This window comes from Malania oleifera, chromosome 9 (genome assembly GCF_029873635.1).
Source record: "Malania oleifera isolate guangnan ecotype guangnan chromosome 9, ASM2987363v1, whole genome shotgun sequence".
In the NCBI taxonomy this organism is placed as follows: Eukaryota; Viridiplantae; Streptophyta; class Magnoliopsida; order Santalales; family Ximeniaceae; genus Malania; species Malania oleifera.
Window position 1 is genome coordinate 75,513,869 of NC_080425.1, and position 25,149 is coordinate 75,539,017.

The following is a 25,149-nucleotide window of genomic DNA, read 5'->3' on the forward strand; positions in this document are numbered from 1 at the left end:
TTGTTTATTTGGAGGAGATATCCAGATGTAGGAGTTGGTGGATTAGGATCACTGTATCGATTGCAAGAACAGTGTGCGATTTGTATTCTGTATTCTACAGACTGGAGCATTTCACTCTATACAAATAATTTGGCAGAATTCAATATTGGTTGGTGATTAAAATGAACTATAAAGGTAAGTTTCTGGAGTTGGGAACTTGCGCAAATACAACAGGTATTCTATGTTTTTCCAAGTAGGTCTTGAAAGGGAGAGCTGGTGTAGATTTGTTGAAGTTTTGGACTTGGTTTTAGGTATGAAGAAAGATCAAAGTTTCCATATAAATCTTTATAGTCTAATGATCAATGGGGTTGGAAAGATGTTGTGCTGTCTGCTGTGGCACCTGCGGAGGAGTGGTGCAATCTCTGGTGGATGTGGCGGTGGCTGCTAGTAGAGAGAACTTCATTGGATGTAGGATTTGTTGCGTCGAGAGGGTTAGAGCCTGGTACTCCAAGGGTAATGGAGTGGGCTTGGAGTCTGGTGGGCTGGGTATTAACTTTACTTTGCACTTGGGGCAGATTTTGGGTATAAAGTGGTACATCTAAATAAATTTAAAGAAACCCCATGGTTTCTGTCAATTACCTTCTCTGAAGCAGGCTTCATATCCATCTCAGACTTCGCAAGATGCTTCCAAGTTCCGTTAGTAATCCAGGCCTAACGCCCGCATAATGGTAGCACAAAGTTAGATCCGGTAATGTAAAAGGGAATACAGCTGAGGCTCAAAAAGCACATAATGAAAGAGCCTTGGAATTGTACGTACTACAGCTGTTTTGTCATTGGAGAAAGAGCAGTTGGCTAAATTGCTTCGCAGGTAAGGGATATCAGCGCAATCAGCCTTGAAGGGCAAGAATAGGTAAAAGCCAGACTTGGTTCAGACAACTCATGGAGTGTGGTTGATGCCTCTGTACCTTTTGAGGGAGAGGAACCCTGCATTGATGAGAGAAGAACTAGTGAACCTCCATTGGTGGCTGTTGACCAGGGGACGGGGGTTACTAAGAACCAAGAAGTTTGTGTTGATGAGATCTGGGGGTAAAATTGATGGTTTGAGAGAAAAATCTATTGGTGAAGGAACCAACTTTGGTAAGGTTAGAGTTCAGAAGGTATATGCTTGTTGGAAGGCGACACATGCGCGTGTTGAAGTGAGAAAATTTTTGAAGAGAAGCCACGTTATTCTGGTGGGAAAACAACAAAAATTTTTAAGGAGCAATACAGAAGGAAATTTATACATGTGAAAGCTCCAAATGTTCAGAAGAGTGCTACATTTGAGAGGTTATCAAGGGTGAGGAGGAGAAGAAATCGGGGGGTGTCTCGGATACTAACAGTGAAGTCGGTAGTGAGTTTGATTGTGATGGGGGTTTGCTTTTGAATGAGTTTTGGTAACAATATGGATATGCTTCTGACTCATCTGATTTGCCTGGGGATTTATTGTATGTGACATCATCTCTGAAGGAAGTTTTAGAGGGGATTTTTCTATTTTGAAGGATTATGGTTTGGATAAAAAGCTATGGGGTAAGTATGGGATTCTGCTCACCCTTGCAGAAGACGTTAATGTGAAGGATTCAGAAACTCAGCAATTGATGGATTAGATGGGATTGTGGCTGTTTGATTCTGTAGGAAACAAAGTTTGACTTGTGCATGGGGTTCAGTCAGGTACAGTTTTGACCAATACTGAAAACTGAATAGAAAATATCAGTTTTTAAAAATATTGAACCGAGACCGAACGATAAGCTAATGGTTTTCTTATTGCAAAAGTTTATGATTTTACAGCTCAGTTTGGTTATTAAACCGCTTTAACCGTTTAAATAAAAGCATTCAATACTTCTCCAAGGCAATTATTCGCAAGTTATGCCTTTATGTGGAGAACTTATGTACATGGGTCAGGTGCTAATGCACATGCAGTCCCAGCCAAGGAGATGAAGCAAATGGATGGGGAAATCTGTATGTATAGGGAAGAGAGAGAGTGAATATTTGAATCATTTCCAATGCGGGACAAGGAAATTGGATGGAGAATATTTGCAAGGTGCAAGTGGGCGGTGGTTGGCTCAACACTTGAGCCATCTTGTGTCCCACATTGAAATTTCTTAAGTGGGAGCGTCCCCATCTCTATAAAATTTACCAATCCTCCCCTCACTATAATAGTAAAGTTCATCATTAAAGGAGAATTGAAGTAAAAACATCACTAAAAAATATTAATATATTTTACAACCTGCCTTAAGCAAGTATCATGTATGCAATGTAACAAAACTCATATATATCAAATTTATTAGATAATATGGTTTCCCTATTTTGTTTTGGTTTGAAACTGAAACTGAACAGAAATTTAAAATCTTTTAATTTCAAAAACTGAACTGAAACTTAGTTCAGTATGGTTTCCGGTCTATTTTTGATTTTTTCAGTAAAATTAGTACACCTCTACTGGATGGTGGTAAAAGAAAGGTGAAGAAGGGATAGAGGGAACTAACTAATTTCTAGTGCTTTGTTAATTATGATGGAGAGGGTTTGAAGAGGGGTTTTCTTGGCGAATCATTGTTAGATTTTTATTTTATTTTCTTTTATATTTTTTGAGGATTCCTTGCCCTCTCTCGGTTGTAAGTTCTCCTCCTATTTTAATGCATCTTCTCTTCTTTTCCAAAAAAGGAAAAAAATAAAGAAAGCTTTGGTTTTGAAAATTTGTCTGTCATTTTTTCTAGGAAGAAGCAGAATTTTTCCTTGCTTTGGAATAAGATTCATTCTTTAGTCTCACTTTTGCATGTTAGTTTGGGGGTGCTCCAAGAGAGTGAGCTTCTCTGAGGTCGTATGGGATTGGTTACCCCTGTTGGCTCAATTGATGTATTTTTTTTTTCCCTTTTTTTTATTTTCAACTTTTTTTTTTTGGTCAGATCTGATTAAGAGGATATCTTACTCTCCTTTTTCGATTAAGAACTGTCCTTTTTAATCACATATACACTTAGTAATGCTTCTTATTCTTATTCTTGTGGCAATCATAGAGAAAGCATCCTTCCTTTTGAACTGGTCAAATCTTCCTTGCACTTTGAAAATTGCTCTTCAGATATTTTGTCCTCAATTTACTGATTTTCTTTTGTTTCTTCTTATGCAGCACTGGGAGCACATCTGTGAATGCAAACCCAGCAGACGTCGTCTTCTTTATCGTCATACGCTGGCTGAGTTGAGTGACTTGGTGCTTAAGGCAGATAAAATTGATTTTGAGGGGACACCTCAAAGCCGAAATTTACGAAGACAGCTTTCATGTTCTAGCGAATCAGCTGCTTTGACTAAAAAGGTTCAGATTGTGGTTTTTTTCCTTGTTCAGTATTTTTTTTTAAGCATTTCATGTATGTTTTGGTTGGAGTGGTAACAGTTTATGATGTTAAAATCTGTTCATCTTGAGTGTGTCCCTGGCCATCTCTTTGGTTCCTTGTTTACCTTTTTTTTGTCATTCATTTTAAAAATTACATTGTTACAGTTTAAGTGTGTCAATATTTCATTCCATCATTAATTAAAGTTTAATTATTTTAAATTGGTATCTAGTGCAATTTTAATGTTGGAGATTTGGATGAAATTCGTACCAACTTCTGAGTAAGGAAGATTTATAAAGGTGCTCATTTTTGTCATATCCAGCACCCCAATATAGCGTGGGAGCCTCATGCGTTGGATGTTAAATTTTCATTTTTTTTAATTATAAATTTTTGTCCATCCTCATTTTTGGATCAAAGATATAGCTGAAAAAAGCTACTTAATTGAAGCAAGATTTATTTTTAGTTTATCTTTCCCTTTTACAGTGAGAGTGCCTTCATTTTTTCTAGGGATTCCATGGTCAATTTGTAAGATTTGAATTTAGGGCTTAAAAAAAATTGGGTTATGATCTTAGTGCAGATCATTCCTTTCTCTCTGCATAGATCTGGATATGACTAATATTGGTACATATCCCGTGATCCAAAAACTCCCTTCAAAAAAAAAATTTGGTAAAATATGAAACTGTAGAAGAAAAAAGATATAAAAAAAGAGAAAACCTGAAAAGAATAGGAAATAAGATACTGAAACATAGAACACTTTGGTGTACGAGTTGAAATTGATTCCAGTGGCACAAAAATCCAACAGAGAATCCATATCTTTCAATTTTTGAAATTTTTTTGAAAGTTTGTTTTCTCACAATCTACTGAGAAGGGAAGAGTTACTCTAATTGGTAGTGATATTAGCATAGCAAGAGACATTTGTATATGCACTGGTGAGGCATCAATTTGATTTGTGTCTTGGAGCCATATTACCCTTGTCCAAGCCTCAACGAGTTCCAGGTTCTAGCATAAGTGCCCCTCGGTGGTTTGGTTCAAACTTGAGGATTCAATGGTCCAGAATTTTGTTGCTGATGAAATTTTGTTATTACAAATTAATGGTGTCTCAAAAATTAAGAACTGCTAATATAATTTGTGAGGGGTGGTCTTCAGAAATTAATTTGCAAGGGATGAGAGGAATCCTTCAGTTCAGTCTCTTTCAAGGTTGGAATCTTCCCCTTGTTTCTATTTAGGCATGATATCTGTTTTCGGGATTCAATCTCTGAAGGGCAATTTCACTATTTTTTTGACCTGGCAGTGAACATGCAGACCTGCTTTCTACAGGACCTGCTTTCAAGGCACATGGTGTAGAGAGTGTCATGGCTTCCTGAGTGATTTGGAAAGCCAAATCTCCTTTGAAGGTGGATTTTTTCTCTAGGGAAAGTCACTTGAGAGTGCATTAACAACTTACAAGGGAGGAAATGGGAAGATTTTACAAGGGGGAAATGTTTTATGCAATGATGGATATTTGTTGGGTGCATTCCAACTTTATGATGGCTGAGATTTTCCTTGGCATGAGCTTCTGAAGGGGAAAAATAAGGATTTTTTGGGTAACAAAGAATATTAAGAGAGAGAGAAAGAGAGAGAATAAATACAAAAAATAGGATAATGTATTGCCCACTAAAGCACAAAATGAGAGAAGAAAACACTGAAGAGTTGTAAAACAACTAGTGATACTCTTCTTGGTAGTTCCTTTGATGATTTGTCAATGAAAATCTCCTCTGAAGAAACCATTAGTAAGACACCAAAGAGATATCAAAAACACACCCTACAACTAACTTGTTTGACAGGATTAATTGAACCATAAAGATTGGTGCATCCCACTCCTCTCGAATGCACCAAATCTCCTACCAAAAAGCTTTCCTTGCTTTGTTTTGCCAAAGCCCTTGGAAAAAATGAACATGTGCTTCCCAGAGAGAGAGAGAGAGGGCACCTATTGCTCTTGAAAAACAGCGAACAAGTTAATCTAGACTTCCCACAAAATTGAGATTTTGGGTCTAACAGAGATGACATTGTAAATTTTGTTGATATCTTCATTTTGCTTTTGACTTTTTGTTATGTTTTACACATTTTAATTTTCTATGAATTCTTGTTTGATTTTCTCAGCGAGGCTTTTACATGAATTTAGCCTTCTACCAATAACAAGTTAATGTGAAACATTTCTGTTGAAAATAACATTGTGGTGGTCATTGTTTTAATTTCCTAGTTCTTATTTTTCAAGCTGCAGATACACAGTTCTGGGATATCTGATTTGGTGCCATCTTTGAACCTTTTACCTCAATCATGCACTAAAAATTTTTGTTTTATTGAAGTATGTCTGGTTAAGATAGTCATGTCATTGTCATTTCAGAGTTTCTGGACACCTTATTGCTTGTAGAAAACATTTTGAATGTGGCACTATTTCTTGTAGCATGTTGTTGTTTCTATTAGTCATTTCTAATAAAAGGGCATCCCCGGACTAGAAGGCTCCTCATTGCGAGGGTAGAGGAGGGTCATCACAGTGTATGCAGCCTTACCTCTGCTTTTTATGCAAAGCGGCTTTCCTTGGACTCAAACCCATTATCAACTGGTCACAAAGGAGCACCCTACTGTTGATCCAAAGCCGCCCTCTGTTTCTATTAGTCATTTCTGATCATTGTAGTAAATAGATAAAAAGGATAAAAAATATTGATAAAAGCAAGGATTCCAGCAATGAATGGTGCATTGTTTAGGGTTGCACTTGGTAAGAGGGAAAAATCAAGATACTACTTTTAAAAATATTCCTAGTTTGTATTAGTTAAAAACATTTTTTGTTTCACCATTCAAACTTTTCCCATTTTATTACTCTATCAGCTATGAGCCAACTGAAGTGATTTAGTCAGATGTGAGAACTATTTTAATGTAGACTTGTCTTAAAGTTAACCAGTGAGAATTATTTTAATGTAGACTTATTTAAAAAATCTGATCATTTTAACTTAATGGGTCTACTTGCTGAACAATTTTGTGGTGTGCTGCTTTTCTTGTTTAGTAAGCACTTTATTTTTTTCCTTTTGTTACCGAACGCTGCTTTTAAAGGGGAGCCTTGGTGCAATGGTAGAGGTGTTGCCATGTGACCTGGAGGTCATGGGTTGGATGGATGCATGGAAACAGCCTCTTGCGAAATTGCAAGGTAAGGATACATACAATAGACCCATTGTGGTCTGCCCATTCCCTAGGGCCTGCATTCGCGGCCTTTTTTTAATAATTGCTGCATTTCTTGGAAAAATAATTTGCATTTTGCTATATATTGTTCCTCTGATGTTTCTGTTGGCTTGTACTTTTAGGCTGGATGGTGCTTGTTTCATTATATCAAACTACAGTCTCACTTGGGTCTGATATTATATCAAACTACAGTCTTACTTGGGTGTGATATTTCATATTGTTTGCCAGCTGTATTTGTGTTAACCTTAAAACGATTTAGGTGAAATTATGATCTACGATATTATCAAGATATTTTTGTCGAATCGTTTGAAGCTAGAAACCAAGTAATGTGCAGGTGGAAGGTGGCCATGTTAATCACATTCAACTTGCAGATGATTGGATTTTGCGCTCATGTAAGATTCTGCAGATGCCGTTTTCTAGTGATGCTTTCGTGAAAGTACTGAAGGATGCTGAACAGTTTCTTTGGGCTGGTTCTGAAATGGATCAGGTGAGATTCAAATTTTTATTTGTTTAATATCATGCAATTCTTGATTTTGTCCTTTTGTCTAAGCAATTTGTCTTTGTTCTGCTTTGGACTGTAGGTGCGTGACATGGCAAAGAACTTGATTGAGGCGCAGAAGTGGGCAGAAGGCGTAACAGATTGTGTTTCTAAGGTTGAAAAGTGGTTGCGTCATCAATGCCCTGATTCAGATAAAGTGTGCCTTGAATATGTTGATGAATTGCTCAGTTTCAATCCTGTACCCTTGAATGAGCCTGGGCTTCTTAAGTTGAAGGTCACCTCATTTTGCCATGCAGTTTCTAATTTTTTATTTCGCAGTATGAAAATTGAGAGACTTGATGCCGTTTATTTTATTTTATGCAGGATCATGCAGATGGGGCAAGGGTTTTGATTCAGGAAATTAATTCTGCTCTGTCAAATGGCTTAGAGGTTTTTGTAACTGAACTCTTACTTTTTCCCCCAATAAAATGTCAAACAAATATTTATTTATGCAAATAGAAATTGTCTTTTGGATAATGAATGTCTCTAATTCATGTTGCTCTGCTTACCTTCAAAATTTTTGTTATGATTAACTTTGTTTCATTTTGGACAACTACTTCTACAGATCTCTGAGCTGGAAAAGTTGTACTCTAGAGTTTGTGGCTTATCGATTTATGTAAAGGAAACTGACAAATTAGCACAAATGATTTCTACAGCTAAGGTACATTTTATTTGAGATTTGTTTTTTTTGATAAACAAAGAAGTTAAATAGATGAGAGAAGAATGTACATCGGGAAAAAGAAAGAGAAAAAAAGAAATGGAAAATAGACCAGGGAGAATAAATATCCTCTCCTTAAATCAGTTAAAAAAAACTACAAAAAGCCAACTCATGTAGCAGAGCCAACCAGTCCTGCAGGTCTTCCAAAGAAACATGACAAAAAAATCCATTAGCTGACACCCAGTGATTCAAGATATACCACTCTACTCGAAAGCTGATTATTAGCAGTAGCCACCCCTTTGAAAATTCTAGCATTCCTCTCCAACCTGGCACATCAAATAATAGCCATAACAGTGCATCCCCCCAAAGCTTTTCTATGGTTCCCTTTATCAAAACCTGAAATGTGATCGTATTAAAAAGCCCTTAAAGTGAGGGGACAAAACCAATCTTCACCAAAAATACCAAATTGTTTATTCCAGAGTCCAGATGACACAAAGGCAGTGAAGAAACAGAGTGAACTAGTCTCACCAACTCCTTAAAAACAAAGGGCACAAATATCTAGAGACAAGGCCTTATTAGGCCTTCTCTTCTAAAGCAAATCATTAGTATTAATTATTTCAAGAACTGCAGTCCAAATAAAAACTTTTATTTTTGAGGGAGCATTGGCTTTCCAGATCAAAGAATACAAACCAAAAGGATCCGCATTAGGTCTCTAGTCAAGTAGGAGAAAAAAGATTTACAAGAGAATTCCCCATAAGGATCTAAACCCCAAACCCTTTTATTCCCCACATGATTAGACTCCAGACTCAAGGGACAATGGTCAGAAACAACTCTAGGAAGAACTCCTTGAGTAAGGTTATGAAAAGCATCTTCCCATTCAGTGGTAAACAGGAACCTATCAATCCCAATAGCTGCAGATCTAATGTCATCAGTGAACCAAGTAAAATTTTATGAGATATTATGGTTTAAAAATTTAAATAATTCTGCAACCTTCAGTAGGGACACCTTCACCTGGAGTTAATTTGCTCATGGGCTTTCTACCTTCGTCATATATATATATATATATATATATATATATATATATATATATTGTTTTTGTCTTATTTATTTCTCAAAAGGAATAAACATTTTATTTTAGATGGTAGTATTAGTTTTTGAGCTCTTGCGTGCACATTTACAGATTATCTTCAATGCCAATCCTAGCTCCAAAGGTATGAATTGGCAAAGTGTTTGTTATACTTTCTCTTGTCCCCCCTTCCTAGGTGTTGATTTTACGCTTAGAGGTCTGGGTGGATGGCCTTTTGCCACTTTGATTTTCTTTCTTTGGTTGCTGGCTAGACACTGGTTGCTAGCTAAAGATAATTGTTCTAGTTTGACTGCTATACACAATGTATCTCAGGCCCAGTTATGATAGCTTGGATTGTGTAAATGAGTTTCTTTTTTTGATCATTCTGGTTTCAATAAGAGCAATATTTTTAGTTAAATTCTAGGACATGAGTGTGTTGTTTCACTGCCTTTGCTAATGCTTTTTTTTGGCTGTTCTCTTATTTGTGTCTAATTCAATGTTTTAAAAGGCGAAGGCATAAGACGTAAGCCTTTTGAGAATTTATTTTTTAAGATATATTTAAAATAAAGTAAAAATTAAGAAAATCACAAATGTACTATTGAGAAGAAAAATTAGATGTACTTCGCAAAATACTTGTTGGCTATTCAAAAATTGCTAGCTTGAATATATGACATAAATCATGACAAGAGATAGCTATACCATTACAAAGTTCAAACTATTTTCATGATGCATGAGACAACTCTCAGTTATTTTGGAAAGGTTGAGGTTCAAGAGTTTTAGAAATAAACTCATATTATGACATTTCTTTTATACAAACATGTAGTTAAAATTTTCTAACTAATTCTAACTTGATAATCGCACACCCAAAATGTGTAAGCCTCAACTAAAAAGGCGCAAAAAGCGTGCTTTTTGTAAAAAAATGTGTAAGCCTCAGCATGTAAAGCGTTAGCCTTTTTGGAATTTGGTATTTTAGATTGAGCCTCATGGCATTTTAAGCATGCCTTGCCTTGGGGCGAGCCTCAATTGAGCCTTTTAAAACATTGGTCTAATTAAATGATTACTATGCACAAGTAAAATCATTCATTTTCAATATATTCGACAAAACCATTTTAAAAAAGTCATTCCTCATTGTCTCCTTTATTGAGGCCACCACTAGCTTTCCAGATATAAATATAACCATTTCTTCCCCACCCCCTTCCTCTCATCTAGTCATGTTATTGTTAATTTTATGTTAACAACCTCATTTTAGTTTGAATATGTTTCTTATTTGCTGCCTAGCATTCTAAACCATAAGGCTACCTTGCCTTACAATTGTCTTATAAATATTTCTTGGCTGAATAGGTATTTTATCATGACATAATACATCAGTGGCAGATATCTACTTTTTCTTTTGTTCTTTTAGCTATATTCTCCCAAATTTGCCCCTTCAATATAATTTATGATATCATTCTGGATAAGGAGAATGATAGTTTTTTGTGTCTATTAGTCATTCCATTTTTTACTATACAAGTATACTTTCATTTTTGTTTCTAATTTAAGTGAAAATGCATTCTGTAAAATTGTGTTTTGGTATTACTGTAATACTTTAAACCTTTGGATTCTAAATTCTCTTCATAGTTCTAGCTTGAAATTCATCTTGATGCTATGTTTGCGAAGTTAAAATATAGTATACTTTCAATTTTTTGTTTCTAATTTAAGTGAAAATGCATTATGTAAAATTATGTTTTGTTATTACTGTAATACTTCAAACCTTTGGATTCCAAATTCTTTTCATAGTTCTAGCTTGAAATTCATCTTGATGCTATGTTTGCGAATTTAAAATATATCATATTCACCATGAATACTATCATGGATATGTCTAGTGTGATCTGTTATCAAAGAAAAACCATTTGCATTATCTCCTTTGTCCTTTGGTATTTATATATATTTTCTCAAGAGAACTATTGAATGTGATGTTCTCTGTACCTTTCCAATAATTGCTTAAATTAAAAACATTTTCCTTCAGGATTTATTATGCAAGTCAAATTGATTTTTTTGAAAAAAAATGTAGTTTCATTTTTTAGAAGGTGTATTCTAGAGATTTTCCAATCACAAATAGGTGTACATCAAGGTTTTACTTTGAGTCCATATCCTTTTACTTTGTGATCGATAAACTCTCTAGGAAATATCGAAAATGAGATCTCTTGGTGTGTTTTATCTATAGATGATATTGTCTTGATTGATGAAAGTAGGAGTGGAGTGGAATCTAAGTTAGAACTTTGAAGAACCGCTTTAGAGGCTAAAGTTTTAGGATAAGTAGAAATAAGTCTGGGTATATGACCTGTAGTTTTAGCGATGTAAGTGGTAGTGGAGAGAAGATTAAACTTGATAGTCAAGAAATTAATAGCACTTGTAGATTTTGATATCTTTGATCTATTATGCAAGTGAAGGGGACATTGAAGAGGATGCAACACATAGAGTTAAAGCAGGTTGGGTGAAGTGAAATGGAGGAGTATGTTAGGCGTGTTATATGATCATAGAATACCCTTAAAATTAAAAGAAAAGTTCTTTAAGACAGCTATAAGGCTAGCTATGTATTTATGGTTCAGAATGTGGTCAACTAAGAAATAACATGTAAAAAAATTAAAACATTTTGAAATGCGAATGTTAAGGTGGGTGAGCATATATGCAATAAACTAGGCATGAAATCAGTTGAAAGACAAGATAAGTGAGGGGCGGCTTAGATGGTTTTGGACATTTGAAACGCAGGCCTAGTAGTATACCTATGAAGAGTGAGTGAGTTATTGTTTTGGGCATGAAAAGGGGTATAGTGGTAGGCCTGAAATAACTTGGAATGGGGTGGTGAGGAAGGATTTAAAATCTCTTAATCTAGTAGAGGAAAATGCTCTTGATTGGGTGAATCGGCGGAAACCAATTCATGTAGCTGACCCCATATTGTTGTTGTTGTTGTAGTTTCATTTTTGTGTAGTCACCTTCATCAAAGTTTCTCTTATTTATTCATTTATTCCATGGAGTTTGTGGAATATGATTTTTGGATTGTTTCCTGTGTACTGGGGGTGTGTTATTTTCTTGGGAGTCCTTATTGATTATTTTTAGAGGTTTTGGGAGATGTGAGGATGCAATGAGGTTTTGGTGCTGTGCAGTTTGTTTGCTGTTTTTTTGGGTGTTCTGGTTGGAGAGGAATGTTAATGATTTCATGATCATTATTTGCCTATTCATTTGATTAGGGACAGGATTGTCTTTTTAGCATCATTGTGGGAATTCTTCTCTCTTTGTTATAGTGGTTCTTGTTTCTCTGGTCTTGAGCGTGATTGGTTGGCTTTGTTTGCTTTATCTTTCATATATAATGTTGGTTTTTTCTTTTTCTAATTTAAAAAAAAAAAAAAAAATATATTTTTTAGTTTTGGAGCCTGAATTATCCTCATACTTTCTAGATTCTCTTAATAGTGTTTAGGAGCATGGATTTCAGGCCTTGGATTTGGTTTTGTGTGGATTTGCATGAAACTCAATACAATTTTGTACTGCATGTTTTTGTCCAAATTCAAGGCGTGAAATTCATGCTCACAAATGCAGGGTTAGTAAGTTTTGGTTTTCTTTCGGAAAAATCAAAATTCATAGGCCCCAAAGAGCTGACATGCACCAGCATTACAATGCACCATTGAATATTGTCTTCACACACACTCATCCACATTCATTGAGCTTCATATTTTTTCATGTTTGCATAGTTTTGCTGGTTTGTGCACTTACAAGTTATATCCCCTGCTAATTTTTGTTCTTCCTCCAGGTTTGCAGAGACGGCATGAGAAATTGCATCTCAGAAAGATGTCCTGCTGCAGTAGAGATTGATATGCTTTACAAGTTGAAGTCTGAGGTGATTCAGATTTCTTTTGTAATCTATAATTACTGTCTCGCTTTGTTTCTTCATAGATTTAGATTTTGTTTCTTTTTATTAATATGAATTTTCTTGGATAGGTTTTGGAGCTTCAAATTCAACTCCCAGAAACAGAAATCCTTTTGAATCTGTTAAGGGAAGCTGAATCATGTCGGGCTCAGTGTTGTGAGATTTTAAGAGGTCACATTACTCTAAAGGTAAGTGTAACCCTCTTAGATTGTCTTAGTGTTTTTTTTTATGACAAGTGTCTTGAAATATGAACTTTCACTGGAGAGCATAAATTTTCAACTTTTAACTTCTGCAGAAAATTGAGGTGCTTTTTCAAGAATTGGATGTTTTTCCAGTAAAAATACCCGAGTTAGAACGTCTAAGGCAATATCACAGGGATGCTGTTTCTTGGATTTCCCGTTTTAAAGAAGCCATAGCTAATGTTCATGAACGGATGGATCAAGAAAATGTCATTGAGGAGTTAAATTGCATTCTAAAAGATGGGACATCATTGAGAATTCAGGGTTCACTCCTTAGCTATACAGACCCTTGTGTTTTCTTATTGTTAGCATTAAACCAGAGCCTAATTTTTTGCATTTTTTCTGAAACAGTTGATGAGTTGCCTCTTGTTGAGCTTGAGTTGAAGAAGGCTTGTTGCAGAGAAAAAGCTCTGAAGGTACTCACTGTATGCTATTTTTCATCCAAACTTGTTTCTGGGGGTTATAATGTGAAAATTACGTAAAGTTATCTTCATTAATAATCCTTCTTGGCTCTTGTTCTTTTTCTATTTCCTTAATGGACTTTGATGTTTCGAATATCTGCACGATTAATCTTTTTTCTACCTAATTGTTATGATGCATTTTTCTCCATTTTTTTTTTTGTGTGTTTGTAGTTCTAGGATTTTTTTACCCTTGATGTTCAATTCTAGACAAGTAGCTTATTATTGATAGTTGATACAGGCATGTGGTACTAAAATGCCTATGAACTTCATCCAGCAACTGATGATGGAAGCTGCCACGTATGCTTTCTTGCCTTGATGCCTCTTACAATTGAGATTATTAGGATTTTTGCAATTGATCATTTCTATTTTAAAATACATGTTGGAACTTTTTCCAGGCTACAGATGCAGAGGGAGAAAATATTCGTTGATGTTTCTGGGGTACTTGCAGCAGCCTTGTGTTGGGAAGAAAGAGCAAAACATATTCTTGCAAGTGAGGGTCAGATGTCTGACTTTGAGGATGTTATTAGGTTTGACTGCTTGTGTGTTATTTCTTTTTCAAGTGAATGAATTTTATGGCTTGTAAATCTTTTCTGGCTTTAGTCAATGAGTTCTAATATTGTAGGACTTCGGAGGACATATGTGTGATTTTGCCATCTCTCAACGATGTCAAGGAGGCGGTATCAATGGCCAAGTCCTGGTTAAAAAATTCTATGCCATTTTTAGCACCCAGTTTTTCTAGTGCAGCTGCTCCAAATTCTTTGCTTAAAGTTGAGACCTTGAAGGTTCTTATCTTCTCTTTCTATTTGGTTTTCCATATATTTATAAAAGTTTGTTGTCATAATGACTTCTTTTTTTGCAGGAGTTAGTTTGTCAGTCAAAGCTTCTGAAGATTTCTCTGCAAGAAAGAAAAATGATTCAAACAGTTTTACAGAATTGCTTGAATTGGGAACACGGTGCCTGCTCTTTACTACAAGATTTAGAGTGCCTATTTAGTTTGAACAGTATTAGCAGTGGAGCAGCCAATGGTCTGATCTCAAAAATTGAACGTCTTGTTACTGCTGTGGAATCCATCACAAAAGATGGTTTATCTTTAGGTTTTGACTTTAAAGAGATTCCAAGACTTCAAAATGCCCATTCCTCACTCCAGTGGTGCTACAAGGCGCTTTCATTCTGCCCTATATTCCCATCGCTTGAGGTGATCAACCTTATTTTCAGTTCATGGATGACTTCATATCATCTATTATATGTGAACTTGTGATACTATACATTCTTTGTGCAGTTGTCTGTACATTGAAATGCTTGTTTCTTTTTATACGCAAGTTATGTTTGTGGAGCTTAATTGGGGAAATATGCAAGCTTCATGTGATATATGCAATTTTTTTTATATATGATGGCGTGGACCAAACTGTTATTGGTAGTTGGTCTTCTTGGTTAGCAGGTGCTTATTTATCTAACTAAATTTGTTTTTTGATGGGTCATAGTTTTCTTTTTCAAATTTTCTTCAAAAAATCAGGTGAACAAGTAATGAAACTAATCTATTAATTTTTCATTAATGGTAAATGCATCTTTTTTGATAATTCTATTATTTTTTTCATTACTTTAACTTGCTCATAGTCTTTTGCTATGTTATTGTACTTACAACTGGTAGGGGGCTTAGAAATTACTAAAATAAAAAATTGTACGAAAACTGTACCGTTTTCAATTTGGGTTTGATTTTCAGTTACAGTTTGGATTTTTTTTATAATTTTTGAAAAATTGGTTATTGATTTCAGTTTTGATTTTAGAGGGAAATTAAAAATGAAAAACTAAAAAGCTAAAAAAGCGTATTTTGATTTGTTGGAATATAAATTTACTTTAAGTTCGTTTTATTAGGACTCATCAATTAATTGGTTTTTTATTTAGTGCTCTTTTGTTTCATTAATTAATTTGTGGAGGGAGGTGGAGAACGAATATAGAGGGGCGAGTTGAAGTGGTATCTACATGGGAGAGGAGGAGGCCGCCCCACTCTCCCTTTTTTCTACGCATGATGGAGGATGAGGAACCCGCCCTCATCTCTAGTTCCATTGTACAGCATGGTTTGTGCTGTGACAGTGCATGCTGCACCTCACCTGAACCCAAACTCCCATGGGCAGCGCACTGCATGCTGTATATGCATACTGTGCTACACAAGGCAGTGTTTTTTTTGAAGGGGAATGGGTGGTTCCCACCCTCACATAAACAATGGAAGGAAGGAGGTGGCTTTCTCTCCTTTATATAGATCCCCTAGCCCTGCACCCTCTCCAATCCAACCACAAGTTGAGCTTCTACTGTGTGCCTTTCCCTAACCCTTTGTTGATCTTTGCAATGCCCCAGTTTTGGGCTGAGTTAGTAGTTAAAAGTTTTCTGTATGGCTCAAATTTTGGGTTGATGGTGTTGGTCCATGTACAGTTCACTATTGGGGTCCATTTGTTTCGTGGGAAATTCACCACTGGAGCATGTTTTCTATATTTTATGATTGGGTCATCTCAAAATACAGTCAATGAAAATGGTTTCCTTAATCAACAATAAGAAAAATCTTAAAAGATGAAACAGTTTGGCTCAGGATTGGTTTTACTTAAAAGCGAACTGTAAAAATTGTTTTATGGCCTTAATAATTAGGGTCCACTTGTTTCACAGAAAATGGACCTCTGGAGAATGTTAAGAGTGTTTTCTGTATTTTTCTGGTGATTTGATCTTAATGAAAGTTTCCTTGATCAATGTTAATAAAATCTTAAAAGATGTAAAACAGCTTCCATTTTTTAAATGTTGACGTCGCATTTGTGGCTATTAGCACAAAACAAACTAGTGAAAATAATTTTCATCATTCTATCTAAATAGTAGTAAAGTAACCATTTCCTATGAAAATAGTTTCTATGGAAAATATTAACTAAAATTTCAATCAAGATGTGATTTCCACAAAACAAGCAAACCCTTTGATGCCTAGTCTTGTTTCTAGTAGGTCTTGCCTTTTTCCCTTTTTGTTGCTAGTTCTGTTTATGCTGTTGTTCTTATACAGTTTACAGGGATTGTCATAATTTTGTAAAATCAGTGTATGATGTATCTTAAAGGTAACACATTTAGTCAAGGGTGGGCTTGAATAAAAGTTATTGATGAATGCAGTCTTAATGAGTTGCTTCAAATGCGAGGTTAGGCTTGTGCATATTATCATTAATAATGTGTACAGTTTTTTTTGTCACAAAACTGAGCCTAAACTTATTGTTCATTTTTCTACTAAAGAAACTCTTGAGATGCGTATCTTAATGATATCATCATGATACAAATTGATGATACACATTGATATTACTGTTTTGTTGGGTATGCTCTTGTTCTCCTCTCGTTTGTGTGGCATAGATCTCTAAAAATTTTTTAGTCAAACTGTCCTTTTAGGATATCATAATTTTTGCATTTTTTCTGATTTTTCCTGTTCTATAATGCCTATATATTTTTTGTTGTGTTGTTTGATTTCATATCTTTTAACTCATTCTAGCAGAGGGTCAGAGACTAATCCCAGGAATAGTTGTTGCACCATTTGTGTTGATCCACTACACTGGACTTGTACTTGTGAATTTTTGCTACACAGTTTCTTTAAACTTCTATGTTACAGTATGGTAAAATTAATGTCATTTAGCATAGTTCTCAAATCTAGACTGGACATTAATTGGGTTATGAATTGTTGGCCTAGCAAATGATACTTTTTCAATTATAATGAAGATAATTCATTCGAGTTATGCATATGATATGTTTGATCTATACAATTGATGGAGTGTGTTGAATTTTAAATGGCAATGGCTTCAGTAAAGTAGCATTGAGATGCTACTGTTCAGGGATTAAAAAGGACCAAACCTTACCCATAGTGGGGAACTGCTGCACTGGGTGTCCCAGGGTAGCAGGCCAATGCATGGTTGGGCCCCTCCATTATTAAGAGCAAGAAGGGAAAAAAAAAAATCTCAAGCCATATTTATTTGGCATAACAAAAGTTGCACCGAGCTGTGATGACCTGGTTGATTGAAGATTATGTAGACTAGTTGACTTGCTGATCTGTATAGAATATTCCATATGACGAGTAGGTTTGCTGATGTAGCTTGGTTCTGTTTATTATGTCTTTTAGTATTCAATATTTATGACGCATATTTTTGTTGAATGAAAAAAATTTTTATTACAAGTATAGGATGCAACATAAAACAGAATCACAAAAGTACCAAATGTGATGGATGTTTGATAAAATAGCTTACTCAGTGATGTTAGTAATTTACGTTGAAAATATTGTAGCATCTTTATGCTTTTTATTTTTAGATTTTTTTTAAGATCTGCTCCTAAGAATTAAATTAGTGACCAGGAAGTTATTGTTGAAAATTGTCTTTATTTGTATAATCATCTACCTATTTTAAAGGCAAGTGTGAATGAATGAATTTCTTGAGAATGTGAGGTTCTTGTGTGTGTGTGCGTGCGTGTGTGAGAGAGAGAGAGGATTGTACTTTTTGATTAGCTTGTTTGATAAAAGGATTGTGTTGCTTTTTCCTTCTCAGGAGGTCAATTTGTTGACAGAAGCTGCAGAACACCTTCCACTAACATGTACCTCCACTGCTTTGTTGAGTTCATTGCTTGATGGGGTTAAGTGGCTAAAGAGAGCTTCAGAGTTGGTTGTTGTGCCATGTCATTATAGAAGATATAAGTTGACTGATGCTGAAGAAATTAAAGTGGAATCTCAGGTATTCAATTTGTTTATCTACTCCTTCATTAGCTTCATGCCTCATTATGAAGCATGGGATACATGGGTACCCATTCTTTAAAAGTTGAGGTACTATATGGTGAGGATACATTTATTATTAAATATATATTATAATATATATATTTATTATAACGTACATGCACCATTTTACCATGTTCTATCTAAAAAAAATAACAAGTACTGAAAAAGGTTTAAATATAATACACAACATGATAAAAATATTGGATAGAAGTCTAGGGATTTAAATAATGTCATTTCTTTGTCATAACTTGTGTTGTTTTCTTTAATTATTTAGCACTTTGCTAATAAATATTTTTCACATAAAAATATTCCATACAAATATTTTTAGTTTTTCAACTATATGTTTAGTGTCTGAAGAACATTAGATGTATTTTCAATGTCAAAACTTTTGCTTGCCCACAGAAGTATAGGATATGTCAAAGAATGTTTTTGAACTATCTGGCACATATTTGAAAGAGCTTCAGAGGCGTATGGCTAATACTGATATAATCCCAATACAATCACCCTTTTTAAAAATATCCATGTTTCATGAATTCCTTGTTATATTTTAACTTCCTCCTTTGCATGCACCAACTTTTAACTTGTTCTACTTTATCATTTTAAATGTTATCTAGTACTTAAGCTCTACTTCTAAAATTGCAGATGTTGAAAGTCTCCTTTCCGGTGATGGTTGATCAACTTGTAAATGCTGTTGAAAAACATAAGTGAGTTTTTTTATGGGTGTTCCGTTGTTTCCTTTCTGTTATCTCTGTCATTTTGAAGGGAAAATTGTTGCTTGGATTTGTATCAGAAAAGATATATGCTGGTGGTTCTTGTGTTTTCTAGGCCATTTGTTTGTTTCAGTGAAAAAACCATGTTCATGAAGTCCCCATGTAGCATCCCAATTTTAACAACCTATGATGATCTTGGTGATACTGTTGAACCAAATAGTTGCTTGAATAACAACATTTTTGTTATGTTTTCAGTTTTTTTAATTTACTGTTTATACTTTTTTCATTATAAGTTGTTTTGATGGACTTAAGAATACTACAATTGAACACTTAATCTCATTGTTAATCGAGGCTCTTCCAAATAGGCTATTTGTTATTTTCCTACTCTTGAAAACTCACTAGACAATATTTTAGGTTTATAACATTTAAATTTATGAATTGTAACTTTTAAATGCATTTTTTAAATATCTATTTATTTCGGTAATAGAATCTTATTACCCATCGAAGGGTCCTGCTTATCCCTTGCAGCGATCTCATGTAGGATCCTGATTTTAACAAACTTGATTTTAATAATTCATTTCTTAATAAGAAAAGTTGTTGTATTTTGTGATTGTTTCTGAAAATTGATTTTTGTTAAAATTCATGAATATTGGTTTTTTGAACTTTTTGCCTAACCCTAGTAGGCCACTTGAGGTATTGTGAGAACATACGAGGTCGGGAACCCGAGGAGAAACCCGGGGGGGGGGGGGATTGAATTTGGTTGTTCATCTGGGAAAGTAAAATCTTTGTAGTAAGAAAGTTTCATTCACTGAAAAAGAAACAAAAATACAAGAGAAAAAAGAAGAAAAAACAATCACAGAAGTGCTGCCCTCCAATCCTCATCCTTAGACCTATTAAAACCTCTCAACTACCTCCCTCTTTCTCTAATTACAATCTTCCTTTTGGCTTCATAAGCTCTTTGTCACTTATGTGCATGTTTAATTCATATAAGCTAGCATTCAGGCACATGTGTTAGAAATAATGCAGTCAAGGTCTTAAATTTTGATTTCGGCTCAAATTTCGAAACTCCAAAAGTACGGAAATTTTGACAAAAAATTATATTTCGATGTTAATTTCAATTTCAATTTGAAAAATAACGAAAAGTAGTAAAGTATGGAATTCTTTGTGATAATTTAGAAATGGTTCACAAACATAATAAGGTAAGTTTTAGGACTAATATATTACAAGTTAAATACATCTATATGTTGTGTATGAGTTGGAAAAGTTGTAATATTGTTTGTGTATCAAAAGTATTTGTAAGATAGTGTGTGTTAAACATATTTAGTTAATACAAATGAAATTCATAAATAATTTAAACATCATTTATTTTACAAATAATGATAATTTAGACATGAATGGTTAAATAAAATGTTGTTGTAAGTTTATCTTTTCATCTAATTCCAAAAGCTCTTGTAATAATCTTTTGATTCAATAAAAATCAATAAAATAAATTAACACAGAAATTTCACTTCACTCCTAAATCTCTCATTTGAATTTTGAGGAAATTCCATTGCGTAGTTAATATTTCAACAAGTTTTGCTAAAATTTCGAGATTTCAATAAATTTCGGATGATTCGTTGAGATTTCGATGGAAATCATGCAAGATTGAAATCGACTGCCATTTCGATTTCGAGGGTGACTGAAACTGGAAATTTCGAAGAAAATTTTGACAATTTCGTGAAAATTTAAGACCAGGAATGCAATTTTCATTAAATTCCTGTTTGAAAATTGCACCTAACAAGTGAATGCGTGTGCGCACACAAACACATTCCAATTTGTTTGAGGAGAAGGAATTTCTAAGAGAATCATTCCTGTTCCTTTATAGAAAGGCCACAAAGTAATAAAAATATTTGTTAACAAATTCGTGATTGCATTAGTAAATCTCAAGTGTTGTACTTGAGGTGTATGCCACTTCTTTGTCATTTACATAGACAAAAGATTTGTAGGAAAAAAAATTTTGCTCCATTTGGGAGCATGGATTTCGAGCCTTGGAATTGAATCAGGGTATTTCAATACAAATTTGTATTACTTCAAATCCAGATCGGCCCAAATCCAAATCCAAGGCTTCTCCCTAACATAGGGTTTGTGTATGTATTCTGGAATTCCTTTTATTATTATTTATTTTTTAATTTTTGTTATCTCTTGGATCCTTGATTGCTTATTACATAAATGCAGGTTGTGGCTTGAGCAGGTACATCTGTTTTTCAATCTGAATTTTGGTGACCGTTCCTTCTCTTTATTGATGCAACTCAAGGTACTACATTGATGCAGTTCAATTAAATATGATTACTTATTTGACCTTGTAAAAACACATTTTATGATGTTCACACTCCAAGCATGCTTCTGACTTAATATGACTGCTACTTTTCATAGATGTTCAGAGCTCTGATCTTGCTCTCCAATCTTCTAAGTACAGCATTTAAGGAAAAAATATAATTTTGCTCTATTCTTGCTTATGTTCATCCATAGCTTCAAAATTTTATACTATATCTTTAAAAAGTTTATTTTGTTAGCTCTCCTCTATCTACCTGCCTGATGCCTGGATCTGTGGTTTACCATACATTGAAGATGATAGTTTGTTTGTTAAACTGGAGTTTGGAGTAGTGAACTGAAACTGAGATATTTTTTGCATGTATTGAACTATTTTGTAGCTTTAGGTGGCAATTTAATGTTATCTTATTAAGTACCTTATCGAAACTGTATTGATGTAATTTGTGTTTTTTTTTGGGTAATATGATTGCATCACACTCAGGAGCTTGGGGAGGCAGATGCCTTTAATTGTCCAGAACTAGATATTATTTTATCTGAAGTTGAGAAGGTTGAAAAGTGGAAGATACGCTGCAAGGATATTGTAGGAACTTTAGTTGGTGAGACGAATCCACTGCCTGGTGCTTTGTTAAAGGTTTGTTCAAGATCTTTTGCCCTCACTGTGTCTCTAACTTTCATGCACTTGCATCACAGTTTAGGCCCTTGGAATCTTTTTCAATGTTAGACAGATAAAACATTCTTTAGATAAATCTTTGCGCATATATGAGACGTCAAGAGAACACAAAGAAAGAGAGGGATGCATCATAGTTTTGGTGACTTGAGTGTATTTTTCATTAGATTGGAATATTTTGGCCCTTAGATTTTGATTACTTTCTGGTTGTATTTTTCTTAATTTTTTGATGGTTTCTTTACTTGGGAAGTTCTTAGTCCTTTGTTTCATTGTGCTATCCTTCTTTTCACTTTGTAAAAATAAAATAATAGAAAATTAGTTTATATAATTACATTTAGAATTTTTTTCAATGTTGGACAGATAAAACATTCTTTGGATAAATCTTTGCACATATATGAGACGTCAAGAGAACACAAAGAAAGAGAGGGATGCATTTGCTGCTTCATAAATTCTGATAATCAGGAGTTTTTAACTTGTTCAACCTGCAAGGACTGGTAAGGTATTTCTTGTGAGTGTTTTGATTTCTGCCACTTGTTTCATATATTTTTCAGTTTCTTAACTTTATTCTCACAACTCTATCTTATTCAAATGGGTTGTTAACGTTCAACCTCGGTCTTGTCAAATAAACATTTGAGTTTTTCAGGTTATAAAAATTAGAACTCAAAATCCATTTGATTGGAATTTGATTTCTGATCGGAGGATTCACTGATGCTAATCTTATTTGAAGGAGTCATTGAACCTTGTATGATAACTGTTTCATTTTTTATATAAATTCCGTGATCTCATTTGTTACATGCTTGTCATATTTTTATTTGCAGTTACCATTTGCGGTGCTTAGGACCTAAAGTGGATGGCATAAATGATGCAAAAGAATATGTATGCCCTTACTGCCAATTCATTGAGGGTGGATTGGTCCCTCGAAATGGAGGGGGTCTTCTGGTATGCTGATGTTTGTTTATTGTAGTATTAGAACTGAATGCGCTTAAATTTCCAGCCTTACCTTCCTTTTTCTTGCACAGAAATCTAAAGCAAAGCGTGTGGAGCTGAAGTTGCTTTCTGAACTTCTTTCTGTTGCTGAGGATTTCCGTGTACGGTAATAAGCTGCATCCTTAATTTATTGTGAGGAATTATATGTCATTGCTTTGTTGTACGTCAACTGTAGGTGGATGGGTAGGCGGGCTGGTGGGATTTCTGGCGGGGACTCATGGTTGAGGTTTTAAGTTTTGATTCAACTAAATTTCAAGGCTTCAAAACTACAGAAATTAGGATGGAAATTTTATTTTAAATTTTAAAAATTGATAAAAATTAACAGTGAAGTGTGGAATTTCTTTAATGAAACTTTAGAAACTATAAACAAACAAAAAAATGCAAGATTTAGAGCTGAAATATCATCTGAAAATACGTCAATAACAGGTTTTGGTGTGTAAGGTGCAATAACTCTAATATAATAACCATATAAAACATATTTATGCTCAATTAATATAAATGAAAGTAATGCAACTAATTTTAGACAAAGTGCCTGAATGAAATGTTGTGGCTAGTATCTAAGTTCAATCTTGTGCAACATTTTTAAAAATATGAAAGCTTTCATTCTTATCCTTCTTGTAATAATCTTTATTTGCAATAAAAAGACTACTTTTTAATATTGAAATTTTATTTATATTTAAAATTCGAGATTTTGATACTTTTTGATGATTTGTGGAAACCTCTTCAGAAATTTTGTAATATGGAAATTGACTACCATTTCGATTTTGAGGGTGGTGGAAAGTGGAAATTTTGATAATTTCATGAAAATTTAAATCATGCATGATTGTTTGAATTAGTATGTGCATTTTATCTATGTGATTGCTTGATATTCAATTTTTTTGGATTACCTATGCAATACCTTGCCTATTTTTCAATATATCTGGAGATATACCTTCTGTTAGAATGTGATGCAATGATTTGGCAATAGGGATTGGACATTAGTGTTTCGGTGTCAAATCACTATGTGGTGTTTGGTCTGCAGAATCAGGGCTAGAATGGAAGTAGAGTTCCAGGCCTGGTTCCAATTCCATTGCTTGGTTTCCAAAAATGGAAGTGGAATTGCATTCTTGTTGGAATGCTGATTCATCCACTTGAGGGAATGAATGGTGATTTTGCCTTACCCATGGGAATCCCCATTCCTTTTTTGCCTATTATTTACCAAGACCAAAATAAGCTCCTATATAATGTTTATTCAAAATTTGCCTTCGTCCCTGTTCCTATTTCCCCAGCCCCTCATCTCTGCATCTTTTCTCTCAACACCTATCTAACTTTGATTTTGGTTCTCGTGATCAGTGACATTGTTGAAAAACCCTGGCAACCATTGGGCCATTGGAGCCTTCTCTTTCTCTCAATGATGGACTTTTTCTACAATAGATATGTGATGGATTCATCTGACCAAAGCCATCAAAGTTAGTTTGTCGTCAGTATCCCATGGCAATAGGAAAATATTTTTTTTAAAGAAATTTCAAAATCATTCGATTGGAGCATTGAGCACAAGAACGACTAAAATTCTTTTCAGAAATATAACTGAGGCCTCCCTTTATCTCTGTGAAGAAGAAAAAGAAATGGGTTTTGTTGAAGTTTATAGTTCCAGAGTCTTTCTGGAATGGACTGTTTTCATCTGTGATAGATCCAGTGATCCACATGTACATGCAACGGCGTAATCCTATTCCGATATCTAATCCATCCCTTGGTCTAGTCCATTCCAGGAAGGGTGATTACAAGGTTGACAAGTGGTAGAGAAGAGAGCTTATTGTTCTCTTATTTTCTTACTCTTTCCTTGCTTTTGTTGAACATTTACTCTAGCTTTTGCCTTGTTAATTTGTCTTGCTTATTTTACTTGTAATGTGTAAGTAGTTGGCTTGCAGCTATTTTGCTACTAGTTCATCAGATTCATCATCTTCTTGCACAAAATTTTGTAGGGCTTCATGGGAATTTCCCTCCATCTCTAGAGATTTCTTTACCACCCTTGCCCATTATTGGATTCGAGTTTGAAATTAAACTTGCATAAATTGATCAATAGAAGTATGCTCCTCTATCATTGTTATACAGTAGTTCTCCCCAGCAGCTGAAGTGTGAACAGGCAAAAAAATTGGTTGAATGTTAGATAATTATGAAAAATAAAAAATTTAATTAAATCTCTTAAAATTTTGTAAAATGAAGTACTTTAATTTTGAGATACATGTATTCAACATCTTGTTTTTTGTCCTGGTTTTATTTATACATTGTTGTGTTGTAATCTTGTATATGCCTTATATTT

The 25,149-nt window shown here is 34.4% G+C and overlaps 1 protein-coding gene across 2 annotated transcripts in view; it reads left to right on the forward strand.

The window, feature by feature from the left end:
• LOC131164836 (lysine-specific demethylase JMJ17) overlaps nucleotides 1-25,149 on the forward strand; it is a 69,774-nt gene that overhangs the window by 23,685 nt on the left and 20,940 nt on the right. For both annotated transcript variants that reach the window (XM_058122336.1, XM_058122337.1), the window contains 20 exons: nucleotides 3,134-3,316; nucleotides 6,880-7,032; nucleotides 7,127-7,318; nucleotides 7,408-7,473; nucleotides 7,649-7,744; nucleotides 12,592-12,678; nucleotides 12,780-12,896; nucleotides 13,004-13,211; nucleotides 13,299-13,363; nucleotides 13,647-13,705; nucleotides 13,804-13,935; nucleotides 14,031-14,190; nucleotides 14,268-14,603; nucleotides 17,953-18,135; nucleotides 18,819-18,880; nucleotides 21,101-21,179; nucleotides 21,678-21,827; nucleotides 22,224-22,357; nucleotides 22,682-22,802; nucleotides 22,883-22,956. In XM_058122336.1, the coding sequence (XP_057978319.1) occupies nucleotides 3,134-3,316; nucleotides 6,880-7,032; nucleotides 7,127-7,318; nucleotides 7,408-7,473; nucleotides 7,649-7,744; nucleotides 12,592-12,678; nucleotides 12,780-12,896; nucleotides 13,004-13,211; nucleotides 13,299-13,363; nucleotides 13,647-13,705; nucleotides 13,804-13,935; nucleotides 14,031-14,190; nucleotides 14,268-14,603; nucleotides 17,953-18,135; nucleotides 18,819-18,880; nucleotides 21,101-21,179; nucleotides 21,678-21,827; nucleotides 22,224-22,357; nucleotides 22,682-22,802; nucleotides 22,883-22,956 (2,657 nt within the window). The remainder of the gene's footprint in view (nucleotides 1-3,133; nucleotides 3,317-6,879; nucleotides 7,033-7,126; nucleotides 7,319-7,407; nucleotides 7,474-7,648; nucleotides 7,745-12,591; nucleotides 12,679-12,779; nucleotides 12,897-13,003; nucleotides 13,212-13,298; nucleotides 13,364-13,646; nucleotides 13,706-13,803; nucleotides 13,936-14,030; nucleotides 14,191-14,267; nucleotides 14,604-17,952; nucleotides 18,136-18,818; nucleotides 18,881-21,100; nucleotides 21,180-21,677; nucleotides 21,828-22,223; nucleotides 22,358-22,681; nucleotides 22,803-22,882; nucleotides 22,957-25,149) is intronic.